Source organism: Oncorhynchus tshawytscha, linkage group LG01, assembly GCF_018296145.1.
Source record: "Oncorhynchus tshawytscha isolate Ot180627B linkage group LG01, Otsh_v2.0, whole genome shotgun sequence".
Taxonomy (NCBI): Eukaryota; Metazoa; Chordata; class Actinopteri; order Salmoniformes; family Salmonidae; genus Oncorhynchus; species Oncorhynchus tshawytscha.
The window spans coordinates 68,195,077-68,209,717 of NC_056429.1; the positions used below are offsets into that span (position 1 = coordinate 68,195,077).

Sequence of the window (14,641 nt, forward strand, 5' to 3'; positions counted from 1 at the left end):
TCCATTAATCTCCATAGGCCTGCCAGCAAATGACAAGTTCAAATAATCATGTCATGAATAAAATAATTGAATTGGAACCAGGCACAGAAATTTAAATGTGCCAGCATTTTACAGTTCCTTTCTCCTGTCCTTCGAAGCAGTCAAAGGGGCGAGATTATACTGTACTGACTGATGTTGGCAGGCAGCATGGTGTGCCTAGTGTTCAGGATCGCTTGAGTTAAGCCTCCTCTGTGCTGCTGAAGAGATGTATTGGCACAACAGCATTAACACACTTCAAATATAATATGAAAATATCAAATAAAATTGTATTTTGTCACATGCTCCGAATATAACAGGTGTAGAGCTTACCGTGAAATGCTTACTTACAAGCCCGTAAACAACAATGCAGTTTTTAGAAAATAGAGTTAAGAAAATATTTACTAAAGAAAATAAATTAAATAATATACAGGGGGTACCGGTACTGAGTCAATGTGCGCGGTACTGGTTAGTCGAGGTCATTAGTACATGTAGGTAGGGGTAAAGTGACTATGCATAGATAATAAACAGCGAGTAGCAGCAGTGTAAAAATGAATGGGGAGGGGGCATTTGATTAATTGTTCATCAGTCTTATGGCTTGGGGGTAGAAGCTGTTAAGGAGCCTTTTGGACCTAGATTTGGTGCTCCGGTACCATTTGCCGTGCGGTACCAGAGAGAACAGTCTATGAGTGTGACTGGGGTGACTGGAGTCTTTCTGAGAATTTTTTGGGCCTTCCTCTGAAATCATGGAATCTAAACCAGCAACACTGTATGTGCAGGTCTCACATGTTGCAAACAGAGACACTGACTATAACGCATCAACCCTCTTCTCTGAAATTGAGGGTAAATTCTTTATTTTGGATTTAAAATAGACCTACCAAATCTCTATCTCTGGTTGACAAAGGACTTCTAGGCAGACGACAGACAGGTAATTGTAGAACGGTCTGTCTGTAAAGAGCACGACCTTCACAAATCCTTCAGTAATGAAGGTAAACCTAATAACCCATGTGGATCACAAACGATGCCCGGCTAAACATGATTAAGTGTCACTGAGCATTGCCTATGACATAAGGAGGGGGGCAGCAAGATGTCCAGTGAGCCCTAATGGAGATGCCAGAAAGACTAAATGGAGGCGATGATGGACAGGAATGGAGAAGTGAGGCAAACTGTTCTGATCCTTCTCTGATAGATCATGTTGATGTTTGTTTGAAGACAATTACATTGTTTTTTTTGATTGATGTTTGTTTTTAATCAAGCTATTTGTCTAATCCTATCCCTTTTTGGAAGGATATAATTTTCTACCTACTTCATAAATCTAAACCATACAGATCTATCGTCATTTGATCACTTTGTTGTTGCAGAAAATTGTCCTGCGCAGCAGGAAATGCAAATAGTAGTGTATTCAAGTTTAAAAAGGTATCTAAAGTTTGTAATTTCCACAAAATATTTCTTGATTTGCCCTAATGAAAAAAGTATCAACCCCTACAAAAATGGCCATTAAGTATAATCTATATAATTCACATTTCCTGTTGTTGCAGGATTAAGATAGCATATCTGAACACTGTGACTTAGCATTTAGTTCCTAAAACCCTACTTGAAACGGTACATGTACGCACATCCAGTGTAACACACCTATGATATGTTATCATGAATAAGTACACATGGCCCCCTGCCAGAGACTTTTCTGAATAGCTTTTTCACATTGTCTAGATAAAAAAAACTAAATGGACATTGCAACCTCAATAAGTGACTGTACCCCCACACAACCTCCCGGGCTCTGTTTTCTACCATAAGCACTTTAGAATCCATGAATTTCCACTGTGAGCGAGTAGGCTTCTCCCCTGGCCCTGAGAAGAGATCTGTACATGTCTCTAGCATATGGTGGAATTACAGCTCCAGATTCTCCTGTTTGGGAGGCGGCACCGATGGGAGTGTTGGTGTTTCAATTGAGGATCTCCATCTAATTAAACATCTTCAACAAAGTTAGAACCAGACAGGAGAGGTGCTAAATATCAGCTAAGCTTTTTTCTCACTAGGACAGATTTAGCCCGTACATGACTCTCTATGTCCCAGTTGTGTAGACCACGGTTTCTCAAACTCAGTCCTGGGGCCCCCCTGGATGGAAGTTTTGGTTTTTGCCCTAGCACCACACAGCTGATTCAAATAACCAATTCATCATCAAGCTTTGATTATTTGAATCAGCTGTGTAGTGCTAGGGCAAGAAAACTAAACGTGCCGCCAGGGAGGGCCTGGTGTAGACCATAGCTATTTAATGCTTAGTGTGAAACTATCTCTTCTGAGAACTAATCATTTTCTGGTAAAGAGGGTTTGGGTTTGGTCTTCTATCTTGTCTTTGTTAGATTGTGAGGAGTCGGCAGTTTGTTGAGATAAAAGGGACTTGCTATTCTGGTTTTAATGATCGTGTAAGGTCAAGGGCTATGAAGGCAGATAAAGGCTCATGACCTCTCTGACATCAATAAGGTCTTGAATATAGAGGGAAAGAGTGAGCGACAGGCCTACTCTCCACACTCAGCAGATTAGTGTATAATAGGAGGGCTTCACTCTCCGGTTGATGTATCTGCTAAACTTGACCTGCGGTTTTGACATGGTAACGATAATAATAATTCAACTTCCACCACTCGACATCAGGTTGGCTAACATGTATGCAATCTTACAGCAGTAGATTACTTTTCCAGATCAGAGCGGTGTGTGTGTGTGTGTATGAGCAGTGGCCAGAAATACGGCCGCTGGAGTGGGATTGACTGGACAGCATGAGGCTGCTGGAAAGGGTGCTCTACCGGCATGTGCCTTCATGGCCCTGGTATGCATACACACATTTTTTTTCACATGATGTAGGCATTAATACAAATGTACAGTACACTGACTCAAGCGTTCACATTCCGCATGGGTTCACACACAACAGCGTCCTTCCACACTCAACATGACAGCCACTAATTTATACCCTGCCACTGCCAAAGGGTGTGTGTGTGTGTGTGTGTGTGTGTGTGTGTGTGTGGTTCCATCTCAAAAAGCCCAAGAAAGAGGATTTCAACATCCACCATCTTAGATTGTTCTGAAATCCTTTCTGTGGTTAGAAACAGATAAGATAAGCATCCCTGCAACATTATTTTGTTGAAAGAACATATGAACTCTATAGAAATTAAGCTAATTGATTGCACCCAAATTGGCCATTTCAATATGTTTCATTCATATAATAGTCAGTAAATATAGTACCCAGCATGCAATTTGGACCAAACCTCTTCTTAATAATGATTAAGCAATGGTCAAAAGCAACCCACGGACCCCCCAAACCACACACCAAGCCCACCCCAATGGCCAGTATACAGTATCAGTTCACTAGTGTGAAGCTGCGGCTAGGAGTATTGCTTCTTCATACTATGTATCTATTCTCAGTGAATTTGGTGATGGTTATTTTCCCCTTTTCAGAGAAATGTGTCATACATTGAAATTGTCATACAACCTGATATTACCAGAGGCTGACCACTAGATGGTGCTGTTCCTGCTATTAGGTTAAAAAAGTGTGAATCATTTTGACCCCCTTCAATGTTAATTCATGACTGAACCTTTAAATGATAATGATTTATAAATGTAGAGTTAAAGTTTACTGTTAGAACAATGCATTTGCCCAAATACATCTCAAATAAAAATAATTTGAAAAACGCTGGAGCACTACTCATTCCTCCTTTCACTTTATTTTCTTTCTTCAGCGCATTTTCTATTGCAGTGATGACGCTACAAGCTACAAAAGATATTGGTGACCACTTGCAGTGGTTGGTGCCTTATGGGATACCTCTGAATTTTGGCAAGAGTCAGTGAGATGTCTCTGTGTCCAGTATGAAGGAATTTAGAGGTAGTTTCGAGAGCCAATGCTAACTGGCGTTAGCGCAATGACTGGAAGTCTATGGGTATCAGATGATACTTGTTTTTGGTACATAACATGTGTCCTCTCTCTCCGCCAATAAATGCTAATGCTAATGTGCAGGAATGCTAATCTAATAATGCTAATAATGTTTCTAACGGCAGAAACTATTTCAGAACAATCAGAGATGGTGGGGGCCAGGGCTTGCTGAAATGACATGGAACAAACCACATGTGTTTCGAGAGATGAAGAGAGAACCGGGGAGAAAGAGAAAGCAGAAGAGAGAGGGTGAACCAAAAAGTCTAGAAAAAAGGGGAAAGGATGCTGAAGTAGGCTACTCCTGCATGCAAGATTAATGAAAGGCAATAACAAGAAAATTCTGCATGAGATCTTAGTGGTTTGGGGAACACTGTGAGATTTGAATACCATTACACAAAGGTTCGCGGGCAAACAACACAACACAATATGAATTTATGAATCCCCTCAAGAGCAATTTAGGCGTCAATGAGAGCACAAAACCACAACAGAAAAACAACAAGCCATTCACGGTTGGAGACCATTAAACAAACAGGCAGGGAGAGAGAAAAACAAAAATACAGACAGACAGATGGACACACACAGAAAGACAGACAGAAAGCGAGAGACTGACAGACAGACCACCCAACCAACCGACAGACAGACATGTCTCTACATCACATGTAGAGACTCCGGGCCTGTGGATGACGAGTTGGCTAAAGGGGCTCTACTACGGTCTGTAATGGAATTTACCAGGCTAGCACAGTGTGCCATATCCAAAAGCAATAAAAAACATTTGATTTGAACTCTGCAGTGCTGGCTTCATGCAAGGAGAGGGAGGAATAAAGAGATGGAGAGAAGGAGAGAGAGGCAGACTAAAAGAACAACAACCAACAGCTTGCTGGGGCTCCCTGTGTGTCTTCTGTGTGACTGTGTACCTACAGTGCAGTTAGCGTACAAAAACACACTGGAAGTCAGACTTATTACGCTGGCACAGAGAATTAAGTAGGGCAACCAGAAGTTCCCAGAAGTACTACTACAGCAGTAGTTAAGGAGAAACAGATTTAGTCATGGCTACCATAACACAAGAGCAAATGCTAACTTTGGCACATTGCATCAACCAGGTTTACAGTGGATCAGGCAACACTGGATGCCTTACTTGTACATTTTGGTATTGTAGTCAACAGAAAGGGTCTGGTATTGTACATGTTGGTATTGTAGTCAACAGAAAGGGTCTGGTATTGTACATTTTGGTATTGTAGTCAACAGAAAGGGTCTGGTATTGTACATGTTGGTATTGTAGTCAACAGAAAGGGTCTGGTATTGTACGTTTTGGTATTGTAGTCAACAGAATGTGCCTGGTATTGTACGTTTTGGTATTGCAGTCAACAGAATGTGTCTGGTATTGCAGTTAACAGAAAGTGTCTGGGATTGTAAGTTTTGCTATTGTACAGTAAATTCCCTCACCAAGCTCTATCAAATCTCTACAACCACAGCACAACATGTTATGTCACCATGCTGGTCTCTTTCAAAAGCCCATTCATATGCACAGCCCACCACAGGCTAGTGCTAAGAGTTTCTCTCTCCCACTCAAAGTACTCTCAGCCCCAGAGAGGGGTGTGTTGCAGCGAGTCAAGCCACGCCGTACTGTGCGGTGCTAGACTGGGCTAGGCTGGACAGGGTGAGCAGACGGTTTCAGTGTCTCCACAAGGATAACCTGTCAGTGAGTCTTGGAGGGCTATTGTCCTCACCGTGTAAGTCCTGCATGCACACACACTCCTTCAAACACACACACTGCCCCCTCTCACATTGCACAATGTCTTCATCTATCACAGCCGGGGACACCAGACCAGGCAATCTCTCCTCCTCATGTCTATCCACCATCTCCCGTTATCATTCTATCTTCCATTCTCACTCCAAGGGCAGCTCCGCATTCCTCATATTTTAGTTTGATGCCTTGTTGACGTGCTGTCTCGCGCCCCCCCCCTTCAAATCGCTCTCTCGGTCTGATGTCTACTCCTCCAACTCCCCCGCCCCTCCACAATGTAAAGACATGAGGAGAGAAATCCCATTTGGAGCCTAATCCAGTACAGATCAGTGACTTAGAGCCATTAATGCCCAGGTAAATCTTTCTATCCTGCAAGACTGAGGAGTGAAACAGCCTCCACAAGCACACTCCTCAAGAGTCAGCCTGTTAAACAAGCGGCCGTGGTGGGGAGGTATACAACTGACGGACGGGAGTTAATAAATTGCATTTAATCATGACAGCGTTAAATCTGTTGGAGGGAGGGTGATGGAGGGAGGAAAGACAGAAGGGAGGAGAGAGGGAGTATGAGAGAGGGTGAGCGTATCCCCGGGAGACGCAGAGGGGTGCGCATCTATCAAACGCGCACGGCTCTGTGCTCGTCGCCAGCGGCGGGGGCTGCAGTCAACTTCAGGAAATAAGAAAATGATTAAATGTGATTTAATGTCACGCGCCACGCGGGGAATAAGCACATCTGTCAGGCGGAGAATGATGTTATTACACCTTCCTCTCTCTCACGCTCACTCACTTTCTCCTACTCTATCTCACTATTAGAGTCTACAGATATCTGTTTCCTCTTTCCATCCTCTTTCTTCCCATCTCTCTTTCTGGCCCTCTCCGTTATTCACCTTGCTCTTTCTTTCCATTTCATACTGAGAGATTTCAAAACGATTGTGACCACTGGACTGGACAGGATTGAAATACTGTAGGAGTTGATAGAACTCTGATTAAACACAGAGCTGCTCAAGCGCCTGTCTACTACACCTTTCAACACAGTCAGAAATACATGTGTCGTTTCTGGCTCAACTGTTGTTCAAACACATTCAAACAGTGTCCTTCACGGAGGATGCACAGATCTGAGCCAAAACCTTTACACACTGCCCCCTCCATTCCACTCTGCTGCACTGCACCCATCACTGTACTTACCCTGGCACTTCCCACCGTTAGTGGGGTCTCCATGGTAACCAGGCATGCAGGTCTGGCACTGCAGTCCAGTGGTCAAGTTCCTGCACTGCTCACAAGCACTGCCATTGACACAGGTACTGTGGCCATTACACTGGCAGGCTGGGAAAGAGAGAGAGATTAACAATGAGTGTTGTTATGTGGAGGGGGTGTATAGCTTTATGTCTGAAGCCAAAGGAATAAAATAAACATGTGAATGTATTTATGTTTATTTATGGTTGCATTGAGGTGCTACATGATGGGAGTTGTAATGAGTTTGTGTGAGCGTAGTTACATGGGTCGACGTACCTAGGTGTATGCAGGCATGCGTTTTTCTGTGTCTGTGTGTGTGTGTTGACTCACCAGGGCAGTGGATGTAGGCCCAGTCGAACCCTTTATCTCTGGGGCAAAGACCAGGCTCCAGTAACATGTCTCGGGAAGTCTCCCTTTCTCTGGTCTGTCTGGAGGGGCTCTTCATGGGCCCGCGGTATGAACCCTCCATACACTGGCCTTTCCCTGTGTTAGTGGGGTCTCCACACCAGCCACATTCTGCCTGATCCAAACACTGGCCACACGTCCTCAGGCCCGAACAGTTCTGAGCTAGAAGGGGAGAATGAGAGAGAGATTATTTAGACACCTTTACACTGAACAAAAATATAAACGAAACATGTAAAGTGTTGGTCCCACGTTTCATGAGCTGAAATAAAAGATCGCAGAAATGTTCCATACACACAGAAAATGTGTTTACATGCTTGTTAGTGAGCACTTCTCCTTAGCCAAGAAAATCCATCCACCTGACAGGTGTGGCATATCCAGAATCTGATTAAACAGTAGGATCAAAACACAGGTGCAACTTGTGCTGGGGACAATAAAAGGCCGCTCTAAAATGTGCAGTTTTGTCAAACAACACAATGCCACAGATGTCTCGAGTTTTGAGGGAGCGTGCAATTGGCATGCTGACTGCAGGAATGTCCACATCAGGCTTCTTCACCTGCTAGATCGTCTGAGACGAGATACCCGGACAGCTGATGAAACTGTGGGTTTGCACATCCGAACAATTTCTGCACAAACTGTCAGAAACAGTCTCAGGGAAGCTAATCTGCATGCTCATCGTCCTCACCAGGGTCTTAACCTGACTGCGGTTTGACTTCGTAACTGAAGTCTTGGATGGCGACTGGCACGCTGGAGAAGTGAGCTGTTCATGGATGAATCCTGGTTTCAACTGTTCCGTGCTGACGGCGTTGTGTGGGCGATAGGTTTGCTGGTGTCAACATTGTGAGCAGAGCGTTCCAAGGTGGCAGTGGGGTTATGGTATGGGCAGGCATAAGCTACAGACAACAAACACAATTGCATCTGCTGCCATCACCTCATGTTTCAGCATGGTAATGCACGGCCCCATGTCGCAAGGATCTGTACACAATTCCTGGAACCTGAAAATGGCCATGTTCGGGATGCTCTGGGTCGAGGTGTAAGACTGTGTTCCAGTTCCCGCCAATATCCAGCATCTTTGCCCAGCCATTGAAGAGGAGTGGGACAACATTCCACAGGCCAAAATCAACAGCCCGATCAACTCTATGCAAAGGAGATATGTCGCGCTGCATGAGGCAAATGGTGGTCACACCAGATACTGACTGTTTTTCTGATCTATGCCCCTATATTTTTTGTTGAGGTATTTGTGACCAACATTGGCATATATGTATTCATGTGAAATCCATAGATTAGGACCTAATGGATGTTTTTTTTCAATAGACTGATTTCCTTACATGAACGGTAAATCTTTGAAATTGTTTCACGTTTTGTTTATATTTTTGTTCAACGTATTTAGACACACTGTAAAGTCCCTTATAGAATACTTGGCTGCTATTGATAACATTAATCACTAGTATAAGTAAGCACTGTTACATCCATCCACCTAAACAACACATAAATAAAGTAGACATTTGTTACTCATTACTTAATTCATTCTCTTGGCAGTGGGAGGTAATGCTCTCCAACACTTTCTTAGACAGCCACTGACTCTTAATCTAATAGCCAGCTTATTCATTATTTAATGGATTAGAGGGTGGGGATACATTTACGGTTTTTCATTTAGAGAGAAATGATTCCCAACTTTAGGACAATGGGGTATTTTTGGATTGAAAATTAGTGTTATTGAGCCAAGGTTATCAAGAGCTGCCGGGGTTATCAAGAGCTGCCGAGGTTATCAAGGCTTGAGTTGAAAAAGTGTGTTTATCATAGTGCTGTAAGCCTTTATCACGTACACCCTCTTCACTTCATCTATTGAAAGCTGCACTCTGACTCAGGCCTTCCAACCAAAGAGTGACATTTTGCAAGCATTACATTTTAGCAAACGTGCCTTTGTTCAGTCTATCAGAGAAGGGAGAGAGCTGCGGGTGGCAGCCATATTGGAACCCGTCGGACTGTCTGACAAAAGCAGGTGTTTGGCTGACGACAAAGAGTAAAGCCCCTAAGCCTAAGGAGAGGCAAACGTCTGTTCATCCCATAGCCCCAACATAAAGGCCCCCAGGGCCAAACACAATTTATATCCACCTAATGCATTCACTGAACACTAACATGTGCAGCATAGGCCCTTTAACAAGAAAGTGAGGGTGTTTGGTCAGTTTAGAGGACAAAGTTAGCTCAAAAAGCCTCTATGGAGGTGCATTTACTCTCCATATAAACATTTATGTACTGTAAGTAAGCTTTAAAACGTCCGTGCTTTCAAAGACACTTCTGACGTACATATACAGTGGGGCAAGAAAGTATTTAGTCAGCCACCAATTGTGCAAGTTCTCCCACTTAAAAAGATGAGAGGCTTGTAATTTTCATCATAGCTACACTTCACCTATGAAAGACAAAATGAAAAAAAAAAAGAATCCAGAAAATCACATTGTAGGATTTTTTATGAATTTATTTACAAATTATGGTGGAAAATAAGTATTTGGTCACCTACAAACAAGCAAGATTTCTGGCTCTCACATACTTGTAACTTCTTCTTTAAGAGGCTCCTTTGTCCTCCACTCGTTACCTGTAATAATGGCACCTGTTTGAACTTGTTATCAGTATAAAAGACACCTGTCCACAACCTTAAACAGTCACACTCCAAACTCCACTATGGCCAAGACCAAAGAGCTGTCAAATGACACCAGAAACAAAATTGTAGACCTGCACCAGGCTGGGAAGACTGAATCTGCAATAGGTAAGCAGCTTGGTTTGAAGAAATCATCTGTGGGAGCAATTATTAGGAAATGGAAGACATACAAGACCACTGATAATCTCCCTTGATCTGGGGCTCCACGCAAGATCTCACCCCGTGGGGTCAAAATGATCACAAGAACGGTGAGCAAAAATCCCAGAACCACACGGGGGGACCTAGTGAATGACCTGCAGAGAGCTGGGACCAAAGTAACAAAGCCTACCATCAGTAACACACTACGCCGCCAGGGACTCAAATCCTGCAGTGCCAGACGTGTCCCCCTGCTTAAGCCAGTACATGTCCAGGCCCGTCTGAAGTTTGGTAGAGAGCATTTGGATGATCCAGAAGAAGATTGGGAGAATGTCAGATGAAACCAAAATATAACTTTTTGGTAAACTCAAATCGTCGTGTTTGGAGGACAAAGAATGCTGAGTTGCATCCAAAGAACACCATACCTACTGTGAAGCATGGGGTTGGAAACATCATGCTTTGGGGCTGTTCTTCTGCAAAGGGACCAGGATGACTGATCCGTGTAAATGAAAGAATGAATGGGGCCATGTATCGTGAGATTTTGAGTGAAAACCTCCTTCCATCAGCAAGGGCATTGAAGATGAAACGTGGCTGGGTCTTTCAGTATGACAATGATCCCAAACACACTGCCCGGGCAACGAAGGAGTGGCTTCGTAAGAAGCATTTCAAGGTCCTGGAGTGGCCTAGCCAGTCTCCAGATCTCAACCCCATAGAAAATCTTTGGAGGGAGTTGAAAGTCCGTGTTGCCCAGCAACAGCCCCAAAACATCACTGCTCTAGAGGAGAACTGCATGGAGGAATGGGCCAAAATACCAGCAACAGTGTGAACCTTGTGAAGACTTACAGAAAACATTTGACCTCTGTCATTGCCAACAAAGGGTATATAATAAAGTATTGAGAAACTTTTGTTATTGACCAAATACTTATTTTCCACCATAATTTGCAAATAAATTCATTAAAAATCCTACAATGTGATTTTCTGGAATTTTTTTTTCTCATTTTGTCTGTCATAGTTGAAGTGTACCTATGATGAAAATTACAGGCCTCTCTAATCTTTTGGGAGAGTGGGAGAACTTGCACAATTGGTGGCTGACTAAATACTTTCTTGCCCCACTGTACATAGAGTACCAATTTAGTTAAAGTGACTAAATATAATCTTCACCACCTGTCCTTGATGAAGCATAGTAGTCACATCACAATAAAGGCTATTTCATTAGTACCACCTCCATCCTCCTTTATACACTTATACTCTTTTATATGTATATACTATTGCTAATACTATTTTATAAACCATTTTTATGTATTTATTTTATACTATGGCTGAATCTGCACAATTCAAACACTTGTCCCCCCCCAATCTTAAATATTGTACTATAAATGATGCATTCCTGTATTATACTTAAGCTAAAATGTTTATTCTATTCTACTGATCCATTTACTTTATGTCCGTGTCCTTATCATTATTACTTCTTGTTGTTGTATTGCCGACAAGGAACTTGCAAGTAAGCATTTCGTTGGGCAGTTTATACCATGTGTATCCTGTACGTATGACCAACAAGATTTAAAACTTGAAATGTTAGCTCAGACCGCTTCTTTCCTAAATAAATTGAATTCCTTTCCAGAAACGTTGTCTCTATTGAGGATGCATTGGTATTCGTGCAATGTTTCTGACATTCAAGCAAACTGTGAAATGACATGTTTTACTGCATTCAATGCTTACAAAGAAATGTTCAAGCCATAACGCATGGATTCAGAAGCAGAGGTGAGCTTGGTGGGTCAGTTAAATCTGTTTTCTTTGACAACATCTGAGAGATTGAACTTGTTAGTTTCCTTCTTTTAACTTGTTGTCAAGCATAAGAGGGAAACATTTGCTTGTGATCCAATATTTATAGCCTGGTTATAATAATACATCATAAATCTAAATGACTGACTGGGGCCTTTCAGATAGTTTATTCAGGTTTGGCCATCATGGAGTAGCTAAACAAGTCAACTGGTTGTGAGCACAACAAATGAACAAATAGCTGTGAAGCACAGTTGAAGTAGGAAACACAAGGTAACTCAACAAGTACCCATAAGAGACTAAAAGGTATGAGAAAGTTCCAAGATGTTTTCTTCCATTGCCGTGTGGAGTTTGCTGAGTGAATGGTAGAATTTGCATTTTTGCCAGAAGTTTGAGTTTTTAACTGCTACTATTTCCATAAGCAGAAAGTGTTTGTTGAATTTTCTCCCCAAATGCTGTGCTTCAGAGTCTATCCCTGTTGCATTATTCAACCATGGTGCTGAGTCATTTCTAGGTTCTCCTGTCTTTCTCCAACCACAATCTTGTGCTTCACAATTACAAACACAGAGGCTCTCCTCTTCCCTCTCCCAGCCTCAGAGAGGCAGAGTTTGCACAGTGTGGAAATATTATCTTCCTAAACTCTAACAGCTTTCTAAAGGGCTCTTGTATTTGTTTAAAGTTCAAGCGAAAATGCCAGTCCAAGTAGCAAGAACCAAATAGCATAATCCCTCATTTTAAAGGTTTACTCATACCAGAGACGATAGTTCAATAAGCGATCATATGGGGCTACAAACTCAAAATATTTCATCATTCTGACATCTACTTCATATTTCAGGAGGTTCATACCCTGTCCTCGTTAATATTCTGTCTTTTTCCAATGTGTGTTGAGAACTATTTAAATAAACATAACCCAGGCCACACTCTGTCGGTCACAGAACAGAAGCCTATGTGGTACAGTACAACACTTCCATAGATATGCAGTATTGCTCTCTCAACCAATCCTGGGCTTGTCTTTGGAACAGCTTATCTTTAAAAAACTGTTAACGACTTTTCTCCTGCCCTGTGACAGATCTCTGAATGAAGCATCTGTAGGGAAACCTGAGTGATGTTCTATTGCTATGCCGAAACATAAGCTACGTGGATAGTCACCCCTTGAAATGTCCTTGGGTAAGGAATGTTTTGGGGATTTTCAAGTCCCTCAGTCAAGCATCTGATTCCCTTTTATGTTCATGCTGAGCTGAAGTGCATTTGGGTCCACATTTCTTTCCATTGCTACATAGCATTCTGTGTGAGCTCAAAGCACAAGGCGGAAGATGGTTGATTGCTAAATGAACATATGCAAGTGTTGGTCAGGGGTGGTGTGCCAGGCAGATGGATGGGGATGGAAAATCACTCTGAGTTGCAAGTAAATGAGCTCTGCCCTCATCGTGTGTGTGTGTGTGTGGCAGATATGCTGAACCTAACTAAAGAGAGCAGGGGCCGGGCTGTGTTCTAATTACCTGCTGAAATATGACCTCAACGCGGAGAAAGACCATTTCCAGGAGCAGCAGCAGAATCACATTGTGTTCAGGGGGACATTCTTTCAGGAGCACAGCCAGATTGGAGTCACTGACCTCCCCCGGGCCTTTCAAGATAAATACATCCTGTGGCTACTGGCTAGTACACCAAAAACTTAATCTTGCTTCCTGTTTCTCCCAATATCCCCTCAAAACCAAAACACAAGTAACCACCTACCTAAAAAGATATGGAAAGGTACTGTGGATGGAGAAATGGCAACCTTGAAGGGAAAATCTTGGCAAGGATTTTCAGCTGAAGTGAACAGGCAAAGAACATACACAGATGGAGTTGAATAATAATTACATTTTGTATATTTGTTCTCTCCCTACAAAACCCCTAAACATGATAAAATAATCCAAAGGCGAACTATGACATTCCTTTAAATTAACATGTTGAAAACAAAAACACATTAGCACAATGACACATTGTGTTTTGCTGTAACACTACATTTCTTTATCTCTACGTTCTGAAGCCAAAAGCCTGATATGGGCTTAGCATACACACCGACGCTACATCAACTGATTTACATTTTGATTGGATCCATATTGTCAGGCTTCCGTGAGTTGCATTACTCTGGAGGACAATAAAAGCAATAGTACAATTTGCCTAATTACATTCCCCAAATCTCAGAACCGATAGATGTTTGTATAGAGAGTTTAGTGGAATCAGAAATGTCAGGCCATAATATGAATACTCCACAAGCACACTGACCATCACTTAGCAGCTGAATGGTAATGACTTCAGACTCCCCTGGTGAAATGGCACTGAGAGGATGTGGCCTAATTGTGCATACCATTGTTGTTTTACATAATGTCACGCACTGTGAATACTGTCGCTGCTGTGGTATAATGAGGGGGTTGTTCAAGCAAATGATGTGACCATGGCAAAATGTGGTGAAAGCTCTTTCCCTATTTGTTTAATTGTTCACATGACGAAAAGTGGTAAAAACAGAATCCATAGACGGCTGACAGCATGTTGCTCCTTTTCTCGGACTATAAGAACAGAAACTCACAACGTGTTATTGTTGGTACCAACATCTGCTTGACAGGAGTTTCAAAAGTGCCACTGCGTAAAACACATATCCTGTTTACGTGCACCTATCTCTCTCAGCAAAGTCTGGGGGATTATCTAACACAACAGGATCTATATATCAAGATCAGACCTTTAACGGAGGGCTTTTAGAGCAAAGGAAACACGAACAACG

At 42.5% G+C, this 14,641-nt stretch overlaps 1 protein-coding gene across 1 annotated transcript in view; it reads right to left on the minus strand.

The window, feature by feature from the left end:
- LOC112255371 (attractin-like protein 1) overlaps positions 1-14,641 on the minus strand; it is a 327,241-nt gene that overhangs the window by 208,102 nt on the left and 104,498 nt on the right. Inside the window, exons 19-20 of the mRNA XM_024428366.2 lie at positions 7,239-7,475; positions 6,861-6,998 (exon numbers count right to left, since the gene is read on the minus strand). Coding sequence (XP_024284134.1) covers positions 6,861-6,998; positions 7,239-7,475 — 375 coding nt within the window. The remainder of the gene's footprint in view (positions 1-6,860; positions 6,999-7,238; positions 7,476-14,641) is intronic.